The sequence below is a fragment of the Schistocerca gregaria genome, chromosome 7 (assembly GCF_023897955.1).
Source record: "Schistocerca gregaria isolate iqSchGreg1 chromosome 7, iqSchGreg1.2, whole genome shotgun sequence".
In the NCBI taxonomy this organism is placed as follows: Eukaryota; Metazoa; Arthropoda; class Insecta; order Orthoptera; family Acrididae; genus Schistocerca; species Schistocerca gregaria.
The window spans coordinates 85,728,652-85,748,607 of record NC_064926.1 but is presented as its reverse complement, the minus strand read 5'-3'; the positions used below and the strand labels follow the sequence as shown (position 1 = coordinate 85,748,607).

The 19,956-nt window shown below is 41.0% G+C and overlaps 1 protein-coding gene across 1 annotated transcript in view; it reads right to left on the bottom strand.

Annotated features, from left to right (window-relative positions):
* LOC126281542 (4-hydroxybenzoate polyprenyltransferase, mitochondrial) overlaps positions 1 to 11,072 on the bottom strand; it is a 107,209-nt gene extending 96,137 nt beyond the window's left edge. The window contains exon 1 of the mRNA XM_049980599.1: positions 9,988 to 11,072. Within this exon, the coding sequence (XP_049836556.1) occupies positions 9,988 to 10,336 (349 nt within the window). The 5' untranslated portion in view covers positions 10,337 to 11,072. The remainder of the gene's footprint in view (positions 1 to 9,987) is intronic.
* Positions 11,073 to 19,956: the final 8,884 nt, after the last annotated feature.

The following is a 19,956-nucleotide window of genomic DNA, read 5'->3' as shown; positions in this document are numbered from 1 at the left end:
TCGCTAGTCTGGATGCATGCATTACATCTGCATCTACCTCTACAAATCACACTTAAATGCAAGGTAAAGGGTTCATCGAACCACATTCACAAGAATTCTGTTATTCCACACTAACAGCATGTGGAAAAAACGAACACCTACATCTTTCTGTGTGACCTCTGATTTCCCTTATTTTATTATGATGGCTGTTTCTCCCTATGCAGGTTGGTATCAACAAAATATTTTTGCATTTGGATCAGAAAGTTGGTGACTGAATTTTCATGAGAAGACCCCTTGCAACGAGAAACTTTTGTTTTAATTATGTCCACCTCAAATCCCTTATCATGTCTGTGACACTCTCCCTCTATTTCTCAATAATACAAAATTTGCTGCCCTTCCTTGAATTTTCTTGATGTACTCATTAAACATATCTGGTAAGGATCCAACAGGGTACTGTAGCATATCTAACAATGGAAAATCCAGGATGGAATGTAACAATATTAGGAAAAGGATAGTTGCTGCTCACCACAGAGCGGGGATGCCGAGTCACAGACAGGCACAACAAAAAGACTGTCGCAAAGTGAACTTTCGGTAAACAACACCTTTTGTCAAAAATAAAAACAACACACACACACACACACACACACACACACACACACACACACACACACACACACACACACCTGAAGCCAGACTGCATGATGGGAGAGAGAACTGAGTGGGGATAAGGAGAAGGCTGGGGTGGGGGATGGTAATGTGCTGCCCGTGGGAACAAGGAGGGATTAGGTGGAGAGAGGGTAGGACAGCTAGGTACAGTTGGGTGGGGGAGGGGAGAGGGAAGAGGTAGCAGAAAAGGAGAGAAGTAAAAAGACTGGGTATGTTGGTGGAATAGAAGGCTGTGTAGTGCTGGAATGGGAACAGGAAGGGGCTAGATGTGTAAGGACAATGACTAACGAATGGGTTACAGGAATGTAGGATACATTGCAAGGAGAGTTCCCACCTGTGCAATTCAGAAAAAGCTGATGTTGGTGGGAAGGATGCAGATGTTACAGGCTGTGGAACAGTTATTGAAATGAGGAATGTCGTGTTGGGCTGCATGCTAGGTTATGTTTGTGACCGGACTGGAGTAGGTCATGGTGGGAGGACGTATGGAACAGGTCTAGCATCTAGGTCTATTACAGCGGTATCAGACATGAGGCAAGGTTGTTTGATTTAAAAAGAGGGGGAGGAGGGCCAAAATGCTAGGTCATCAATCCCTTATTCCGAATAAAACAATGCCACAAGGGTGAGAACAAAACAAGTGAGACGGGGGGGGGGGGGCAACAAACTCTTAAATGGACAAAAGGGGAGAAGAAAAACACAGAAACCCAAGAAACAGGTTGAAGAGATGAAAAATGATAAAACATATTACCATGGCTGGCTGACCACAGAATAAAAGGGAGAAGCCAGTCATTCTGCAACACATTACAACCTCCACCCTAAAAGCACTAGGGTGGACGACACTGAGGGACAAAGGACATGCTCTAAAATTTAGATCAAATGATAAAACCCATCGTCACGAATAAAACATAAAACTAAATCAGTCGAAGTGTCATCAGATAAAATCAGCGGCAACGAGTCCGGTAACCAAAGATTTCGGCGCAGGGCAGTCAAAGTGGGACAGTGCACCAGAATATGGGCCACTGTCAACCGGACACAGCTTCATGACCTCTGTACATGTCAAGAATCAAGAGGAAGTGACATTGGAGAGCTGCAGGATGAACTTAGTCCTTTGGGCCATGTGAACGGCCCTGGCGAAGTTGTGGCCTAGGTGTACACCATGGAGGTGTACATGAATGGACCTCAAGTAGAGACGGTAAAGGCAAGGACTACAGTTCAGAAAGAAGGAATCAGACACGAACTGCAACTGGAAGCCCTGACCTGGGCCACCAATGCTGGAGGTGAACCGCTGTGTGTGTGAAAAGGAGATGGTGATTCAGATGCGTATGAGAACTATGAACATGTGCAGCGTAACTGGCCAGCAACAAACCTGCAATGGAGTGACTCCGGCCTCCTCAAGGACACTGGTCACCGGACTCTTCATAAAAGCTATTGTCACTTGGCGAATGCCACAGTGGGGCACTGGGTCAAGTAAACGCAACACTGAGGGCGTTGCCCAACCATAAACAAGACTCCCATGGTCAAGGTGGGACTGAACAAGGGCTCTGCAGTCTGCAGCAGTGTAGAGTTGGTGTTGCTCTGACAGCGGAGGACATTGAAGTACTACTGCCAGCACTTCCCCTTCAGCTGACAAAGGTGAGATAGCCAAGTCAATTGGGCATCGAAAACCAGTCCTAAGAATCGATATGTCTCCACAACAGTGAGTGGATCGTCCTTGAGGTAAAGTTCTGGTTCTGGATGAATGGTACAACACCGACAGAAGTGCATAACACACGACTTTGCGGCCAAAAACTGGAAACCATGGGTTAGAGCCCATGACTGTGCCTTGTGGGTGGCTCCCTGTAGGCACCGCTCAGCAGCACCAGTACCAGTGAAGTAGTACGAAATGCAGACGTAATCCGCATATAGAGAAGATGACACCGACTGCCCTACAGCTGCTGCTAGACCATTAACAGCCACTAAAAATAGACACACTCAATACGAAGCCCCATGGAATGCCATTCTCCTGAATACGGAGGGAACTATGGGAGCCACCAACTTGGACACGGAAACTACGGAGCCACAGGAAGTTTTGGATAAAAATAGGGAGCAGGCCCCAGAGACCACAATCACACAATGTGGCAAGGATATGTATGACGTCGCCAGGTCGTGTAGTATGCTTTACATAAGTCAAAGAAGAAGGCAACCGGATGTTGGCGTCTGGAAAAGGCTGTTCGGATGGCAGACTTGAGGGACCCAAGATTATCAGCAGTAGAGCGGCCCTGGCGGAAGCCACCCTGACATGGAGCCAGAAGGCCATGTAACACTGACACACCATATGTACCAGCAGCTTACAAAGAAAGTTGGTGAGGCTGATGGGCCGATAGCTATCCACATCAAGCGGGTTTTGACTGCGTTTTGCATCAGATCCAGGTCATGACGACGAGCAGATGTCACTTATAGTCAGACGAGAGATGTTGAATCATCTGACCATGGATCCAATCCGGCCCAAAAGCTGTGTCAGGGCAATGTGCAGGGGCATTGAGGAGGTCCCACTCTGTAAATGGGGCGTTACAGGGTTCACTGTGGCATGTAGTGAATGAGAGGACTTCCCTTTCTATCCGCTGTTTGAGGGCTCGAACATAGTGCTCAGCAATTGCGTTTCATTGGTAGATAACACACCACTGATGTTAATGCCAGGGACACCTGTTGGGGTATGGTACCCAAAAAGACATCTGATCTTTGTCCAGACTTGGGAAGGTGACTTATGGCACCCAATAGTCAACACGTACCTCTCACAACACTCCTATTTCCATCGTTTTATAAGCTGGCAAATGCGGGCACAGAGCCACTTAAAGGCTATTAGGTGCTCTAGGGGAGATGTGGGGGAGATTCAGTGGTGACAGCAGAGGCAAAGGCTTCCCAGTATGCCTTGTTTAAAGCCCCTCTGGGTACGCATCCATGGGAATGACGCCACGACAGTGACAGGAAGATGGGGAAGTGGTTACTGACACACAGACCGTCATGTGCACTCCAGTGGATAGATGGGAGAAGGCCAGGACTGCAAACTGAGAGATCAATAGCAGAATATGTGTGATGTGCTACAATGAAATGTGTCAGAGCATCTGTATTTAAGACACAGGGGTCGACTTGGCCAGTAAGCATGGCGCCACCCAACAAGGATTTGTGCGCGTTAAAATCTCCCAAAAGTAGGATAGGTTTAGGGAGTTGATCAATCAGTGCAGCTAATACATTCAGGGGTACTGCACCATCTGGAGGAAGGTATACATTGCAGACAGTTATTTCCTGTGTCATCCTTATCCTGATAGCCACAGCTTCAAGAGGAGTTTGAAGGGGCACAGGTTCACTACATATTGAGTCCAGGACATAGACGCAAGCTCCACTTGACACACTATAATAGTCACTACGGTTCCTGTAATATCCCTTATAGCTGCGGAGGGCAGGGGCCTGCACTGCCAGGAACTAGGTTTCCTGGAGAGCAAGACAGAAAGAAGGTGCCATAGCTCAGCCAGGTGGTAGAAAAAACCACTGCAATTCCACTGGAGGAATACCTGATCACGAGACTGGGAAGGCATGAAACACTCAATGAGGCAGTCTACACCTCAGGGTCACCTACTGCCACCAGATGAGTACCTGTGCGATAGACATCCATTGTGTCTGAGGGCCCAGCGAGGCCTAGGTCCTCAGTGGACATTATAATCTCCACCTCATAATCAGGCACAGTGCTTGTAGGTAGTGGTGGTGTGGGTGCCTTGGTTCTTGCGGGGAGAGGGGGGGGGGGGTCTTTTCTTTTCGGTTTCTCTTGCTACTCCTTAGGTTTGTCCAGCTGGGAGGGCTTCAGTGATTCAGTCTCAGAGACTGAGAAGGACTGTGAAGCCCTACGACCAACTAACTACCTGTGGTTGCTTCAGCAACTGGTGGGTGTCAGCTCTGCCACTGGTAGGAACCTGGGAAGGGGGTGACACAAGGGATCCCTTCTTGGTGAGAGGAACTGAAGAAGGCTTACATTTCTCCAGCTGAGAAGGGGAACTGATGTCCCCGATTGTTGGGAGGAGGGGGAAGGGGGGGAGGGGAGTTGTTCCTGAAGTAGGTTGTGCAGGAGCAACAGGGAGGGAAGTGCCCCCCCCCCCCCCCCCCCCAGCACCAAGAGGGCACAGGGCAGGTGGAGTCTGCAAGCTCTGAGAGCCAACTGTACACGGCAGAACGGAAGATGGTAGAACCGTTGTCATAGCGGCATCTTTGGTTGATGTCATATGCACAAGATGTAGCCTCTCACATTTTCTCTTAGCCTCAGTGTAGGTCAGTCGGTCCAGGGTCTTGTATTCCATAAATTTTTCTTTCTTTCTAGAGAATCCTGCAGTCTGGCGAGCAAGGCGAATGGTGCTCTCTGCAGTTGACACAGATGGGAGGTGCGGCACAGGGAGTATTGGAATGTGAAGGACATCCACAATCCCAACAGGTAACACTGGAGGTACAGCAGGAAGACGTATGGCCGAACTTCCAGCACTTAAAGCATCGCATTGGGGGAGGGATACATGGCTTTATGTCACAGCAGTAAACCATCACATTGACCTTCTTGGGTAATGTGTCACCCTCGAAGGCCAAATGAAGGCACCGGCGGCAACCTGATTATCCCTTGGACACCAGTGGACGTGTTGGATGAAATGGACACCTCTCAGCTCTAAACTGGTGCACAGCTCATTGTCAGACTTCAAAAGGAGATCCCTGCGAAATATGACACTCTGGACCATATTTAAGCTCTTGTGGGGTGTCGTGGAAACAGAAACATCCTCCAGTTTGTCATAGGTGAGAAGTGCCTGTGACTGGGCAGAGGAAGCTGTTTTGATCAAGACCAATCCTGACAGCATTTTGGACAAGTCCTCCCCCCCCCCCCCCCCCCAAACTTGTCTTCTAAATGCTCCACTAAAAACTGAGGTTTCCCATCAACTCTCATACAAGGTACCAGTATGAATAAGTTTTGCTGCCATCCTTAGCCTGTCTTTCCTCCCATGGTGTGGCCAGGGGGAGGGAACGATTTGAGGTCATATTTCTTAGCACTGAATTAAGACCTTGATCGCTTAGACACTGCTGGTATTTGATCATCAGCAAGAGATGACATACTACGCTTCATGGTGTGCCATCCACCCTAATGCCACCCACTCCAACCAGGGGCCCTCCCCACAGGCACCACCCAGCTGCAACTAAGGCCACCGGCAGGATGGCCATTGCTGGGAGTCAGGGTGTCCCAGAGTGACTGGTATCTATTCCTTGGCATAGGGGGGGTTTTTAATGGTGCAGGCCTCAGCACAGCAATCCCTGTGTGGTCAGGGGGCTACAACCAACAGGGTACATGGCAGCCCCACCACCCACAACGGACTGGCTACCATGCTGTATATAGTTAAATCACTGAAGACTAAGGACTCCCAGGGATATCATGGAGTGTCTATGCTGCAAATGTTAGCCCTTTATTTAGCCATATTTGTAATTTTTCCATTAGGAATGGTCAGTTTCCTTAAGATTAAAGTACTCAGCAGTAAAACCACTTTATAAAAAGGGAGATAAGGATAATGGAGACAATTTTAGACATATTACTATGTCATCAGTGTTTGCTAATTTATTGAAAAGGCTGTGTATGCAAGGATAATTGATCATTTTATATTACACGATTTGCTATCAAATGTATAGTTTGGCTTTAGAAGAAAATGCTATATTCTCTTTCCTCTGTGATATACTGGATGGGTTAAACAAAAGGTTGCCAACACTAGGTATACCTTTTGATTTAACTAAGGCATTTGATTGTGTTAATCACAAAATATTGCTCCAGAACTTGGACCATTGCAGGATATGGGGAGTAGCTCATAACTGGTTCACCTCTTACTTTAACAGCAGACAGCAAAAGGCCATTATTCACAATGTTGAGAATGGGTGTGATGTGGGGTCTGAGTGGGATACAGTGAAGTGGCAAGTGGGGGCAGGGATTGGGGGGGGGGGGGGGGGGTGCTCCCAAGCTTCAGTGTTGGGGCCACTACTGTTCCTTATTTACATAAATGATATGCCCTCTAGTATTATGGGTAACTCAAATATTTCTGTTTGCTGATGACATGAGCTTGGTAGTAAAGGATGTTTTGTGCAACATTGGCCCAGTTTCAAATAGTACAGTTCATGACCTAAGTTCATGGCTTGTAGAAAATAAACTAATGCTAAGTAACAGTAAGACTCAATTTTTACAGTTTCTAACACAATTCAACAAACCTGAAATTTTAATTCACAGAATGGGCATATTAGTGAAACTGAACAGTTCAAATTTCTAGGTGTTCAGATAGTAAACTGTCATGGAAAGCCCAGATATTCAGGATTTTGTTCAAAAACTTAATGCTGCCATTTTCACTATTAGAAAGGTATCTGAAGTAAGCAATCGTTCGACACAAAAATTAGTCCACTTTCCTTATTTTCATTCACTTATGTCATGTCGTATTATACTTTGGGGTAGTCCCTAACTTCCCATTCTAAAAGGATAGTTTTGGCTCAGAAACAGACAGTTCAAGTCTATGTATTTTGGCATTGGCACCTCTCTCTACCAGGAACTAGGTTTCCTGGATGTAAATAAAATAGAAAGAAACTTCCACATGGGAAAAATATATTAAAAACAAAGATTCCAAGACCTACCAAGCGGGAAAGCGCCGGCAGACAGGCACAATGAACAAAACACACAAACACACACACAGAATTACTAGCTTTCGCAACAGATGGTTGCTTCCCACATCCTTTCGTCTTTCCCTCTCCTTCCTGAAGAAGCAACCATCGGTTGCGAAAGCTAGTAATTCTGTGTGTGTGTTTGTGTGTTTTGTTCATTGTGCCTGTCTGCCGGCGCTTTCCCGCTTGGTAATACTTGGAATCTTTGTTTTTAATATATATATATATATATATATATATATATATATATATATATATATATATATATATATATATATACTGTCATTTCTTGTTAACAATATTAGCTTATTCCCAAGAACAAGCAACTTTCACACAGTTAATACTTGGCTGAAATAAAACCTGCATTTGGACAGACTTGCGTAACTTTTGTGCAGAAAGGTGTGCAGTATACTGCAGCACCCATTTTTAATAAGCTACTGCTCGAATTAAAAAACCTTAGCAGTAATCCATGGACTTTCAAATTAAAACTGAAGAGTTTCCTCATAGGTCACTCCTATTCTGTCTAGGAGTTCCTTGAAAAATTAAGCTGATTCTTGTTGTATTGTTGATTGTGTTTACTTAAACTTATGGATTGACTTTTTTCGGGTTCATAAACATTTCATTTTTATCTGTTATTACTTTTATGTTGTAATTTCATGTACTGACATGGTCCATGACCGTGGAGATTTGCTCCTCGATTTGGTCCTACGGAACTCGATGTGTAAATAAATAAATAAATACCAGCGGGTGGGAAAAACAAGCACTTAAATCATTCTGTGAGAGCCGATTTCACTTATTTTATCATGATCATTTCTCACTATGTAGGTGGGAGCCAACAGGGTATTTCTGCATTCAGTACATTTTCTCTGAGCTGAAGCTGTGAAACTGTGGCCTCTAGATTGAGAAATTTTATTCTCTAATTTCAGCATCAAGTAAGTCTATTTGAAACAACAACTCTCATCTAATTATGTTTTGTTTCTGAGGTATGAGGTGTAGCATAGTGTAATTTCATTTTGTTAGGCATGTGTCTAACTTAATATGATCTTCAAAATATTGGTTAAATCTAGTGGCTATGCCTCATATACTTGGATAAGTCAGCTAGAACTGGAGGAAGAAGCTAGCAGCTGAAGAAAAACATTGTAAAGAGAAGCAGTAAGAGAGATGCTGTGAGTTTCACCAAAATAAGAAACCAGTGCAACATTGGCAGGAAAGGAAGAACAGCAAAAAATGGTCTGCAGAAAAGATACATTGACAATGAGAGTGAGAAAACTTAAAATGAAGCAATAAGAGATAAATTTTCATAAAATTTCTTCTGAAGCATTGGGAATAGCAGTCAGCAGGGCTAAGAACGTACTGCCAATGTCTACCAACAGGCAGTGGTACTACTACATGTCTACTGCAAACTGTTACCCAAAACAAACATTATGCGAAGAGAGATCTGATAACATTGTACATGATATTTGTGAGGTGGTTAGGGCTTTTTATTGCCAATTCTGAGTCTAATAGAGGCCTATGTGATATCTCAGTTGCTACACCAAATGTATATGTTGAGACTGAGCAGACTAATTTTGTAAAAACAATGCCACCATCCACCTGTGTGTGGTCAGATGATCAGCACGTACATTTTCTGACTAACTGTACTGTCAGCATCAGTTTTACGTAAACCAGCACCGGGGAGGAGAAACTGACTGGTTTTTGCTGTTAGGATTTCTGGGTACAATACGTGTAAAGTAGCTGGTTTAAGAATACTGTTTCCTTATTTATTATTAAATGCCCGTTTATGAATGTAGCCTTACAGAGTAATTGTGGACCTTACTTCAAATTTTTGTTTGAGAAGTGTAGCAACCATCATGGAGTTGCACAATAAACTCTTAGAATAATATGCCTTCACTCTTGTTTCACAGTGGTCTGGAATATTTCAATCATTTTTGTAAGCTCTAAGATAAATGTATTATGGGCAAACACACACTAGCAGCTATAATAAAATATAACAAGTAGTAGAAAAACAAAATGTCATTACCATCCAATCATAATGAAAGGTTATGACTACCAGTAAAATATTATACAGTAAATTTGAAAAAAATAACTTCACAATATTCTCTCAAATTATAAAAACCACTTTCTCCCATTCCTTTCTCCGCCACACACCTAATAGGTGTAAACTAATTTATTTCATATACAAAAATAAAATTATACCACATCATTAGCGATTACGCGAAGCATATTAGTTGCTATAATTATTAAAAAATTGAAAGGTTCACGAATCCTATCAGACAGCCAGTGCAGTGGTACGTTCAACTTCTAAATCTTACACACCCAAAAATACATCTTTGAAATGCCGCACTGAAACCATTATGCACCGACATGTACAAAAATTTTTCACCTGCAAAATTGGCAATGAACGCAGCACAATGGGATTTTGCACATGACTCTCCTATAGGTGGCGTCTTACAAATAAGCATGTGGTCGCTGTTTGACCAAACAAAATCATTATGTGTGTCTTATATAACAGAGTGAGAGATAGGCTCTACATACTGTACAAAATTACAACGTGATCTAGTTTTTGCACATGTTCCTCTGTCAATAAGTTGCAATACGGGAAAATCCATCAATGGCCAATTCTAGAAGAAACTCTTTACCTGCAATGAGACTTACCTATCGGACGGTCAAGTCGCATTAACTGGGCATATGGCAAGAGAGCTGGCAATAAATTATTTGTATCTGGTGAATTTTCAGTTGATTCTTTCCTAACAACGGAGGTCGTGTCATCTTTATAACAGTAGCTCTTCGGAGCAGTGGTATTATACTGAGCAACCAGGTTCATGCAGCGCAACTTCCAAAATCTTCCACACACTATTCTCAAAGTCACCTGCTCGGATGACAACCTTGTGTGCCGATGTAGTTGTTCATTCTTCGTTAGCACAGTCCAAGAAATAAGTCGTCTCGCAGATATATGCATTGGAGATAAGCGCTTGCGCAAAAGAGAGAAGACTGTGACAGCCATCCTATTGAAACTTGCCGATTATTTTGCAAAAGGTAGAAGGCCCATACAGTTAATAGAGCATGAACAGTTTCTACCGGTTTACGTATTGAAATGTCCAACACATTCAATCACACACAAATACAGGAGAGAACTAAGTTATGTGCACTTCTACTCGATGCCACTATTCTGCAGCATAGTATACGTAACAGCACTTCAGAAAACACTGGCTACATTGCGACAACGTTGTTTTTCAAGGTTACTAACTAATTAAATTCCACTTCTTGTTCTTTCATTGCCACTGACAACTTTATCGTTTCACATGTTCACTCACAACTGCTCTCTAAACGCTTTTTTCCCGGCACTCAACAGCGGAACCTCGAACAAAACAAAGATTACGTTTAATAAATTACGTAACCACGTTTGGTTAATGGCCAGTCAACACGCAACGAACTGTCTGCGCAAATTCCTCCGCAAATCAAATTTGCGCAGACAGTTCGTTGTGTGTGAGCGGCAGATTAGCATAGATAGATGGGCGCAAACGTAGAAGTTGGAGATTTGAGCGATATTGCTGAAATCTGTGGGTTCAAATCACATCTGCACAGGAAAGTCGGGAGATCGCATCAAACTTAGCGCTTAGCCGCTTATAGTATTAGAGTAGGCTTTTTGTTCAGTCTTGTGTTTCTTGTCTGAATATGTATAATACACTTTGACATGGCAGATGCACTTCAACTGGAGGTGGCAAAAAACGTAACTGATAGAAATAACCCGTTACTGAGAAGTAACAGTTACTGCGATAACCGTTCCTCTGATACAGGCAGTTATTTCAATAACTGTCAAATGTCAACAGTGCCTCGCGCCATCTGTTGACCGAAGATCGTACTACGCTTTCCCGTCAACTCTTCAGAGATCTGGGTAGGAACTAGGGAGAGGGTAGACCGTTTGGTAGGCGTTCTATAGGTCATGGGAATAACTGTGAGACTGCGCGCCATCTGTTGATAAGAACTGTGTACTATATCGTGCGTCTTCTTTACTTTTAGCACAAACAATTAAATAAAGTTAATGTCCGACCGGTGGCTGATAGGAGCTGCAGTACAGTCATTAACAAGTACGGTCGTTTCCTTAAGCCACCGCCTCATATGCTAATTTAGCTTGGACGGGTAGTATAAAGAGAGGTACCATAAGGAATTCGAGCGACTATGGAAATAACTGTCAGAGATCTGTATTTTCCTCTGGCTGTTATCGTTATTGGCTCACAGTTCTCGCTCTCTGGCAGTTATTGGGTAACCATTACAGGTAACCTGGAAGTTGGTAACGGACTAACTGTGTGTCTGTGTTCCTGACACAGTGACTCCAGTCTTACACCCCGATGATATTTCAGAGGCGGTAACTAATGAGGAGGTATTGAATAGGATTGGGGAGAAGAGAAGTTTGTGGCACAACTTGACTAGAAGAAGGGATCGGTTGGTAGGACATGTTTTGAGGCATCAAGGGATCACAAATTTAGCGTTGGAGGGCAGCGTGGAGGGTAAAAATCGTAGAGGGAGACCGAGAGATGAGTACACTAAGCAGATTCAGAAGGATGTAGGTTGCAATAGGTACTGGGAGATGAAGCAGCTTGCACAGGATAGAGTAGCATGGAGAGCTGCATCAAACCAGTCTCAGGACTGAAGACAACAACAACAACAGTTACTGGAGCGAACAAATATTTACGTACTTCGGAAATAGCCGCTGTCAGGAAGAATAACATAATACAGTTGAATACAATAATTATTATCCTCGTCATTTGTCAGGAGATTGTCAAAATATGTGAATATATTACAGTAACTGCTAATATTTCCAGAATTGATACGCTGTCAGAATAAAACACAGTTACGCACTTTTAAGAAATTTATCATACACAGAATACCCGATCTTGACTGTTGCAACCAAGTGCTGTCAAAAACTGAAATATAGCAGATTTTTTACCTAAGCTGGTCTTTCATCTATGTTACGATATTCATCTACAGAGTAGAAGGAGGGGTCAATGAAAGCGTCCGATTCCACCCGTCTGCTTCGACGTAAATAGGTGTTGTGGTGTGTGAATGTCATTACGGCACGGTGTTTATGAGTTGGTTTGTTTGTGTGTGGGGGGGGGGGGGAGAGGGGGGCGGCTGGCCGATCTAGTTTGCAGTGCCGGAATTTGCTGGTCGTAATTAATTTGTTTTCTAGCTGTGATGCTTTGTGTATTTATGGAGTATTGAATGTGATTTAATTTATGTAGGGATGATTGATTTGTGGACTTTTGGGATTGTGGTTTTATTTTTCGCAGTTGTAGGTGTTGGTTTTTTGGCATCAGTAGCTGTGGAGGGCCTATATAGGTCACCGGAAATGACCGACTCCCATTTTCATAGTTGTACGTGTTGATGTTTTGCTATCGTCATCTGAGGTTTACCTATGTAGGTCAAGGGAAATGTCCGATTCCAATTTTCGTGCTTTTAGTTGTGGGTGTTTGTGTTTTGGTATGGTCACCTATGGTTGACCTATAGTGTTCAAGGGAAGATTTTTGTTGGTGTAGCAGAATGCTGTATGTTTATTTTTCTTTTTGTTTTTCATTTTGTGTTTTGGGATCATGGTGTGTGTTTTTTTTTTTTTTTTTTACTAGCTTGCCCTCACCCTTAAAACCCCAACTTCCCGCAGTTGTCCCGTTGGTTTGATTGTATTTTTGGTGGTTGATGTTATTGTATTATTTATATGTATCTTCGTGTTTGTTGCCATGTGTATGTGTGTAGTGACGTCGTGGACACACTTAAAATAGCCATTTTACGGCATATTGATGACGGGTGGAATCAGACACTTCTGTATCAAAAAAGTCTTTCAAACACACTGTAAACCGTGCTTTATCTGAAACCAAGTTTTCAATTGTTGCTGACTTGCTGGCAGTTTATTGAAAATACATGTTCCTGAATATTGGACCCCTTTTGGACCAAGGTAAGTGATTTTAGGTCTTTATGTAGATTGCTGTTCCTATTTCTAGTACAGTACTGATATTATGTATTGAGCTATTGGTTGGAAATACTTCTAACAAATTTCATTAAGGAATAAATATACTAGGAAGCAGTGGTTCGAATACAAAGTTCCTTGAACAGGTTCCTACATGATGTTCTTGAATTTATACCACAAACAATTTTTATTACACGCTTTTACATGCAAAAAACTATTGCTACATTTGATGAGTTACCACAGAATATGCTCCCTTATGAAATAATAGCGTGAAAAATGTGGTATTCCCTTCCCAACTGAATTTATTATCGAGTTGTAGTCCCAGAAATTTAACACTGTCAACCTTTTCGATCTGCATGTCTTCATATGTTATAAACATGCTGTAGCTGGAGAAATCATGCAGTTTCCAAATCTCACATAAAACTTGGATTAGCGTACTCACACTTTCCCCAATAGGACTATCTTTTACATCACAGGAGTATACGAATCTGTCACATTACGTAGACTTTTTGTTGTATTACAAGGCTCTACACCTTATTCTATTATGTGAGCAGCACAAGAAATTAAGCTTCGAATTTGACCTACAGTACTCAGTTTACATATTACTTCACACTTAAAAACGCACGTTGTTAACATTTTACTTAAACAGTGCTGTGGTGAAGTTCCACGTACATTCTGATGCAGCTGCGAAGATAATATTTCTAATAGCGACCGATAACCTACAAACATATAATATGAAACACTAATAATCGTTCTAACATCAACTAAAATGTACCCGGAGTTAATAAGCTAAGGTTATGACACGATTCATACGACATTCCTGCCATTTCGCACTACTCGCAGTGTGCAGCTAAACTGATGGATTCCAACTAAGTCGTTATTTAACTCTCGGAGTATTCGGTATTCGCTAGCGAAAAATAACTTGGCAGTTATTAATAACCGTTAACAATAACGGTTATCAGAGAATAACTGGAACTGTGGTAACCTCTAACTTCAACTACGTCAGTGTTCCAAGGAGTATATTTACTCTATCCAGTGTTCCAGACACCCGATTTATTAAAATATGTAAGACTCATCCTTCGACCAACCATAAATATAACCCCCTATGGTCGAAGGAGTCATCATAGAGTAAATATATCTGGAGTGAGCATTCACATGCGCAGAACAGATTGTGTGTACGTGTTGTCAACATACATTGCCGGCCTGGTCACGTGATCTCGGGACGCGGTGTGTTTGTCCCTGTATATTTAGAATGTCACTACACCCCTAGTACAGACAGATTCTTTTCGTACGTGTCGTGGATTACTTATATATGTTGCACAGACATTTTAACAGTATCCATTTGATACCGGGAATAAACCAGCTACGTAACTTTTAAGGGCAAGTGATATTACATTCTGCTTCTTTGCGATAGGTGTCACAGTTCAGATGCACTCGATTTTTGGTAGTTTTCGGTATGATACGGCACTTTATAGTATTACAGAGCCTGACGTACATTTTTGCAGTGATAGTCCTAGTCCTGCGAAACGACTTGACAGTACGCTAGTACTTTTGCATGTGTCCGAAAAATACCGAATTTGTCGCACATTAGCGATTATATCCCTGCTAATTCGTCCTTTTTTCTTGTATTTATTTTCTCGTTTTTGCTACCTAAAGCACAATTTTTCCTTACTGGTGACACTTTGAAATATTTATTTAACGCATTTTAAGCACTTGCTCCCAGTTTATTAAGTAAATAGTAGACGGAGTAATCAATATACATAACCAACAAGTCACTGATAAATGCATGGAGGATAGTATTTACTGTAACAACTAACCATTCCCTTTCCTGTTCAACTAGCAAATTTACGAGAGGAAGCGATTGTTTGTAAGGTTTTGTACGAGCTGTAGTATCTGTTACATAGTCATAAAATCGTAGAAAAATTGGTCTACAGAATGAAGCCTTAATTATAAGGCGTCTCGAAATTTTTAAACATATACAGTGTCTCTTACTAATATGATAACTATAATTAGAGCTACATGGTATGTGCCCATGAAAAGTTACTATCCCTCATTACTCATATTTTTCTTTGCATCCGTAGCAAAAACAGCAATTCACCCTCGCTGTTACACTATCAACAAACGGTGAAACACAACAAAAACTCTTGATATTATAAACTTCAAACGCTGCAGAAAGCACACACGCACAGCGAAGTCCCGAAAACACGTGACAATCCTGGTTTAATGTTGCCAACATGCGCAGAAGGCAATGCTCACTCCAGAGATATTTACTCTATGGGAGTCATACACATTTATGAAAAATTAAAAGTCAGAGAGTACAGCGATAGGGATAAGAAGGCAGCTGCTTATAATTCTTTAACAGAGAAATTATTAAAGAATGACCTGACGATAAACAGGAAACTGCTACATAAATTTTTAAAGAAAGCGGTGTTGACTGTTCACCTCAAAGAGCTAGCGAAGTGAAGACATCTATCCGATTTCATGGTGGGGGTTTGCTAGCATACTTCCACTTAGTGCTGTCCTATGCTACCCCATTTGCTCTAAAGAAGAGTGCAATCAGAACATTGCGTTAAGCTGGTGATCGAAGATCTTGGAACAGTGCCTTCAGGGACATATTTATTATTATACTTCTTTTACTTCCTAATGTAATAAATGGTTCATAACGAGAGTGATTTAGAAGTGAGCTGTAGAATCATCATCATAATAACAGAAGTAAAACGTTCCAGGTATACAGAATCGAATTTTGTATTCTGGTGCAAAAGTTGCTAGTAGATTTCAGGCAGGGAATTCTGGAATTCTGAAGCTCTACTTGGAAACTTTGGCCACGTGTACAACTTTTAAAAATATATTGTGTCTCAAAAAAGGTTTAAACTGTAATAAAATATTATTTGCAACATGACAGAATCGAGCTACAGTACTTTACCTGCCTTCATAAAATCATCCTACATGACAGTGTAAATAGCTTCACTTGTCGCAGATAGGATTTAACTCAATGTTTGTTTCGAAACTGGAGTAGCAAATATTTTATCCTTGTAGCTACTATCGCCAGGAATTTTAACATCAGTGTTAGTCACGCATGTTGAGAAATTCCTCTACTCATACAAATATACATACTAGGAAGTATGAGTGTCAATAGATAATTACGTGTTTCTAAACCTATCCTCAAATAATTACGCCAGTGGTCGTGATCCTACTGGAACTCGCGAAAATGACTTCGCTTATGCAGCCATTTTGTAGATAATTCTGATCTGTATTTCTGTTTCTCAGAATTTGTTTGCAATATGTCAACAACACAAGTCGCAAACACAGATCGCAAGATAATTTCCTCTATTGTTGAATAAATGAAATAAATTTTGAGGTTAACGTACAGGAGTATAGCCACAAGCTACCTCCATTTATTTTCTATGAGGATACATGGTGAGTGACCCCAGACAGAACTTATGTTGTATGAACGAACCACATCTGTGCAGACTAGACATTTTCACTCTATGCACATTTGCAGTACTCTATTCCACACACAGACACTGGCACAGATATCTGTGCAGGCATTATGTGTGAATGGAGCGTACAGTTCAGAGCAGCACTTACAAGCTTGTGCAACAGACGTAGTATTCCACAATAAGTCCTTTACAGTACTAAATATCAACAGAACACCTGCAGGAAACTTTATCCTCTGCATGAAAAACCTTGAAACTGCATTGTCCCGTCTCACAGTAAAAAAAATGGAAATAGTGATTGCTGGTGATTTTAATGTGGACTTATTGAAAAGCTCTGTTAGTGAAAAATTATTGCAATCAGTAACACTGTCATTCAATTTGATTCCTAGTGTGAACTATGCAACTTGAGTATGTAAATTCTCTGAGACTTCTATTGATAATATCTTTGTAGACAAATCTAGAGAAAAAGTCATATCACAAAACCAATATTAAATGGGCTGTGTGATCATAGCATGCAGTATATTATGTTAATGTTGAAACGTGTCAAGACAAAAGTCTATTAAATCTGAGTACAGGAGTGTTGTGTTCATAGTTCCATGTAGTCAGCGCGTACACAACTTTCCTACTAGAGCGTGCCCCGCTAAGCACAACAGCGCAGGCGCACCGTTCGTCCATCTGCGCTCTACGAGATGGCGCTGCCATAGAGACAGACCAAATTCTGCATCCACCGATCTGCGTATTAATATGTAACGCAGCCAATGAGATTGCTGCTGACGTAGACCAAAGGAACTTAAGATTGTCAATTGTAAATAGCATCCAGAACCAAGTTAAATAATTTTTATGCTTGTTACTATTTTAATAAATGTGTTTGAAAATTAATCAAGTTCTGTTTAAAGTTGGTCACCATCAATCTGCTACTCTAAGTGTGCAAGTGACATTTCTATCATCTGACCTAATGGCAGAAGATAAACACGCCACGATAAGACCACGAGACATATTGCTGACACTCACCTACTTTGTTAGAGTGACAAGTCAAATAATCTGATGGTGTGTGTACTGAAGGTCTTACAGTACGCACACCAGAAGGATGGTAATAAATCAGTCAAAAATTGAGAATTTTAGGAGATTACTGAAATACATGAACTGGACAGATATTTACAGTACTTCTGAATCACACAGAAAATACAAATCAGTCATTAAGAAAGTAACATCCTCGATTGAAAATTGCTTTCCCCATAAGGTAACTCAATCAAAAATAAATCTATAACTGAACCATGGATTACAAAAGGAGTAAAGATACCTTGTGGGACAAAAAGGAGACTTTATCTAATATCTAGGAACAGCTCTGATGTTAGCTTTGTAATGCATTGCGAGGAATACTGCAAAGTATTGGAGTAAGTAATCAAGAAATCTAAGTGGCTTTATTATGAGAAAAAGACAATTATATAAGGCAACAAAATAAAAACTTTATGGGATATAGAAAAGACAGAGCCAGGTATTGTCTAAAAGGAAGAAGAACAGATGGCTCTAAAAATAAATGAGACATTGGTAACAAGTGCATGTGGTGTTGCAAACCTCATAAACAAGTACTTCGTTTCTGTTACTGACAGCTTGTGCTTTTCAGGTTTATAAGCAGTGCAAAGCGGTATCTGAGACCACTCCATACAAATAACATCAGTAAAGTAGAAATTATACTCACTTCTTCCAGAGGCGTACCATCCATCATAAAATCTTTAAAATCTACGTATTCTAGTGGTTATGATAAGATATCAAGTAAGTTAATCAATGAATACTGATGGAAATAGAGCTCTATCTTGAGTTATTTGTGTAATCAATCTCTTACCAGTGGAACATTTCCAGACTGGCTGAAATAAGCTGAAGTTAAGTTCTTTACAAGAAGAGAGGTAAAGAGATACCATCAAACTATCGACCAACTGCACTTCTGCTGGCCTTTTCAAAAATATTTGAATAGTTTATGTTCAAGCATCTCTTATAGTATGTAACAGCAATTTTAATAGATTGTCGAAGTCATAGTTTGGGTTCCTTAAAATCTCTGATACAGAGAAAGCTATTTTCATGTACAATGAGAATGTACTTGATTCATTATATAACAAATTTGGGGCTACTGCCATTTTCTGTGACCTGTCAAAACTCTCTGAATGTGTGAATCACAGTATTGTCTCAAGTAAATCACAATATTATGGTGTCACCAATAGTGCTGCGAAATGGCTTGTGTTTTATATTACTACACGAAACAAAGAGAGTCATCGAGAAATACCTCTGCAGTAAGCAGTAAGACTTCATCCGGCTGGGAATTAATTACACATGGTGTTCCTCAAAGTTCCATCTTAGGTCCACTGATTTTACTTGTGTACATTATTGACCTCTAGTCTATTACATTGCCTGATGCTAAGTTTCTTTTGTTTGCAGATGATACAAACATTGCAAGAAGTAGTGAGTGAAGCACACATTTAGAAATCGCTGCTAACCAAATTTTCACTGACATTAATAAATGATTTAAAGGTAATTCATTGTCACTAAACTTTGAAAAGACCCACTACATACAATTCAGAACCCATAGCAAATTTCCTCCCAGCATGTGTTTAGCATATGAAAATATGCAGATTGAAGAGATTGACAGTATTAAATTTCTAGGATTAAAACTCTATAACACATTCAGCTGGGAAGGGCATACCACAGAACTGCTGGAGAGCCTAAAAAAGTCTGTATTTGCAGAGAGAATGATGTCAGATGTAGAAGATACAAATACAATAAATTTGCTTACTTTTGTGTATTTCGTTATATCATACAAGATCATATTGTGGATAACTATCAAACCGAGAAAAAGTTTTTAGCATATAGCTACATGTAATAAGACACATTTGTAGTGTAAATTCAAGAACATCATGTAGAAACCTGTTCAAGGAACTATGTATTCTTAACACTGCTTCGCATTATATTTATTCTGTAATGCAATTTGATGCAAGTACTATAGCTCTAATTCTAACCAATAGCTCAGTACATAACATCAATATTAGGAATAAGAACACCTTACATGAAGACCCAAAATCACTTACTTTGGTCCAAAAAGCTTTCCAATATTCAGGAACACACATTTTCAATAAGTTGCCAACAGCCATTAGAAAGCACAGTTTAAATAGGATTTGAGCGTCTTTTTGATAGACAAGTTCTTCTACTCTATAGTTAAATATCTTAACAGGGATT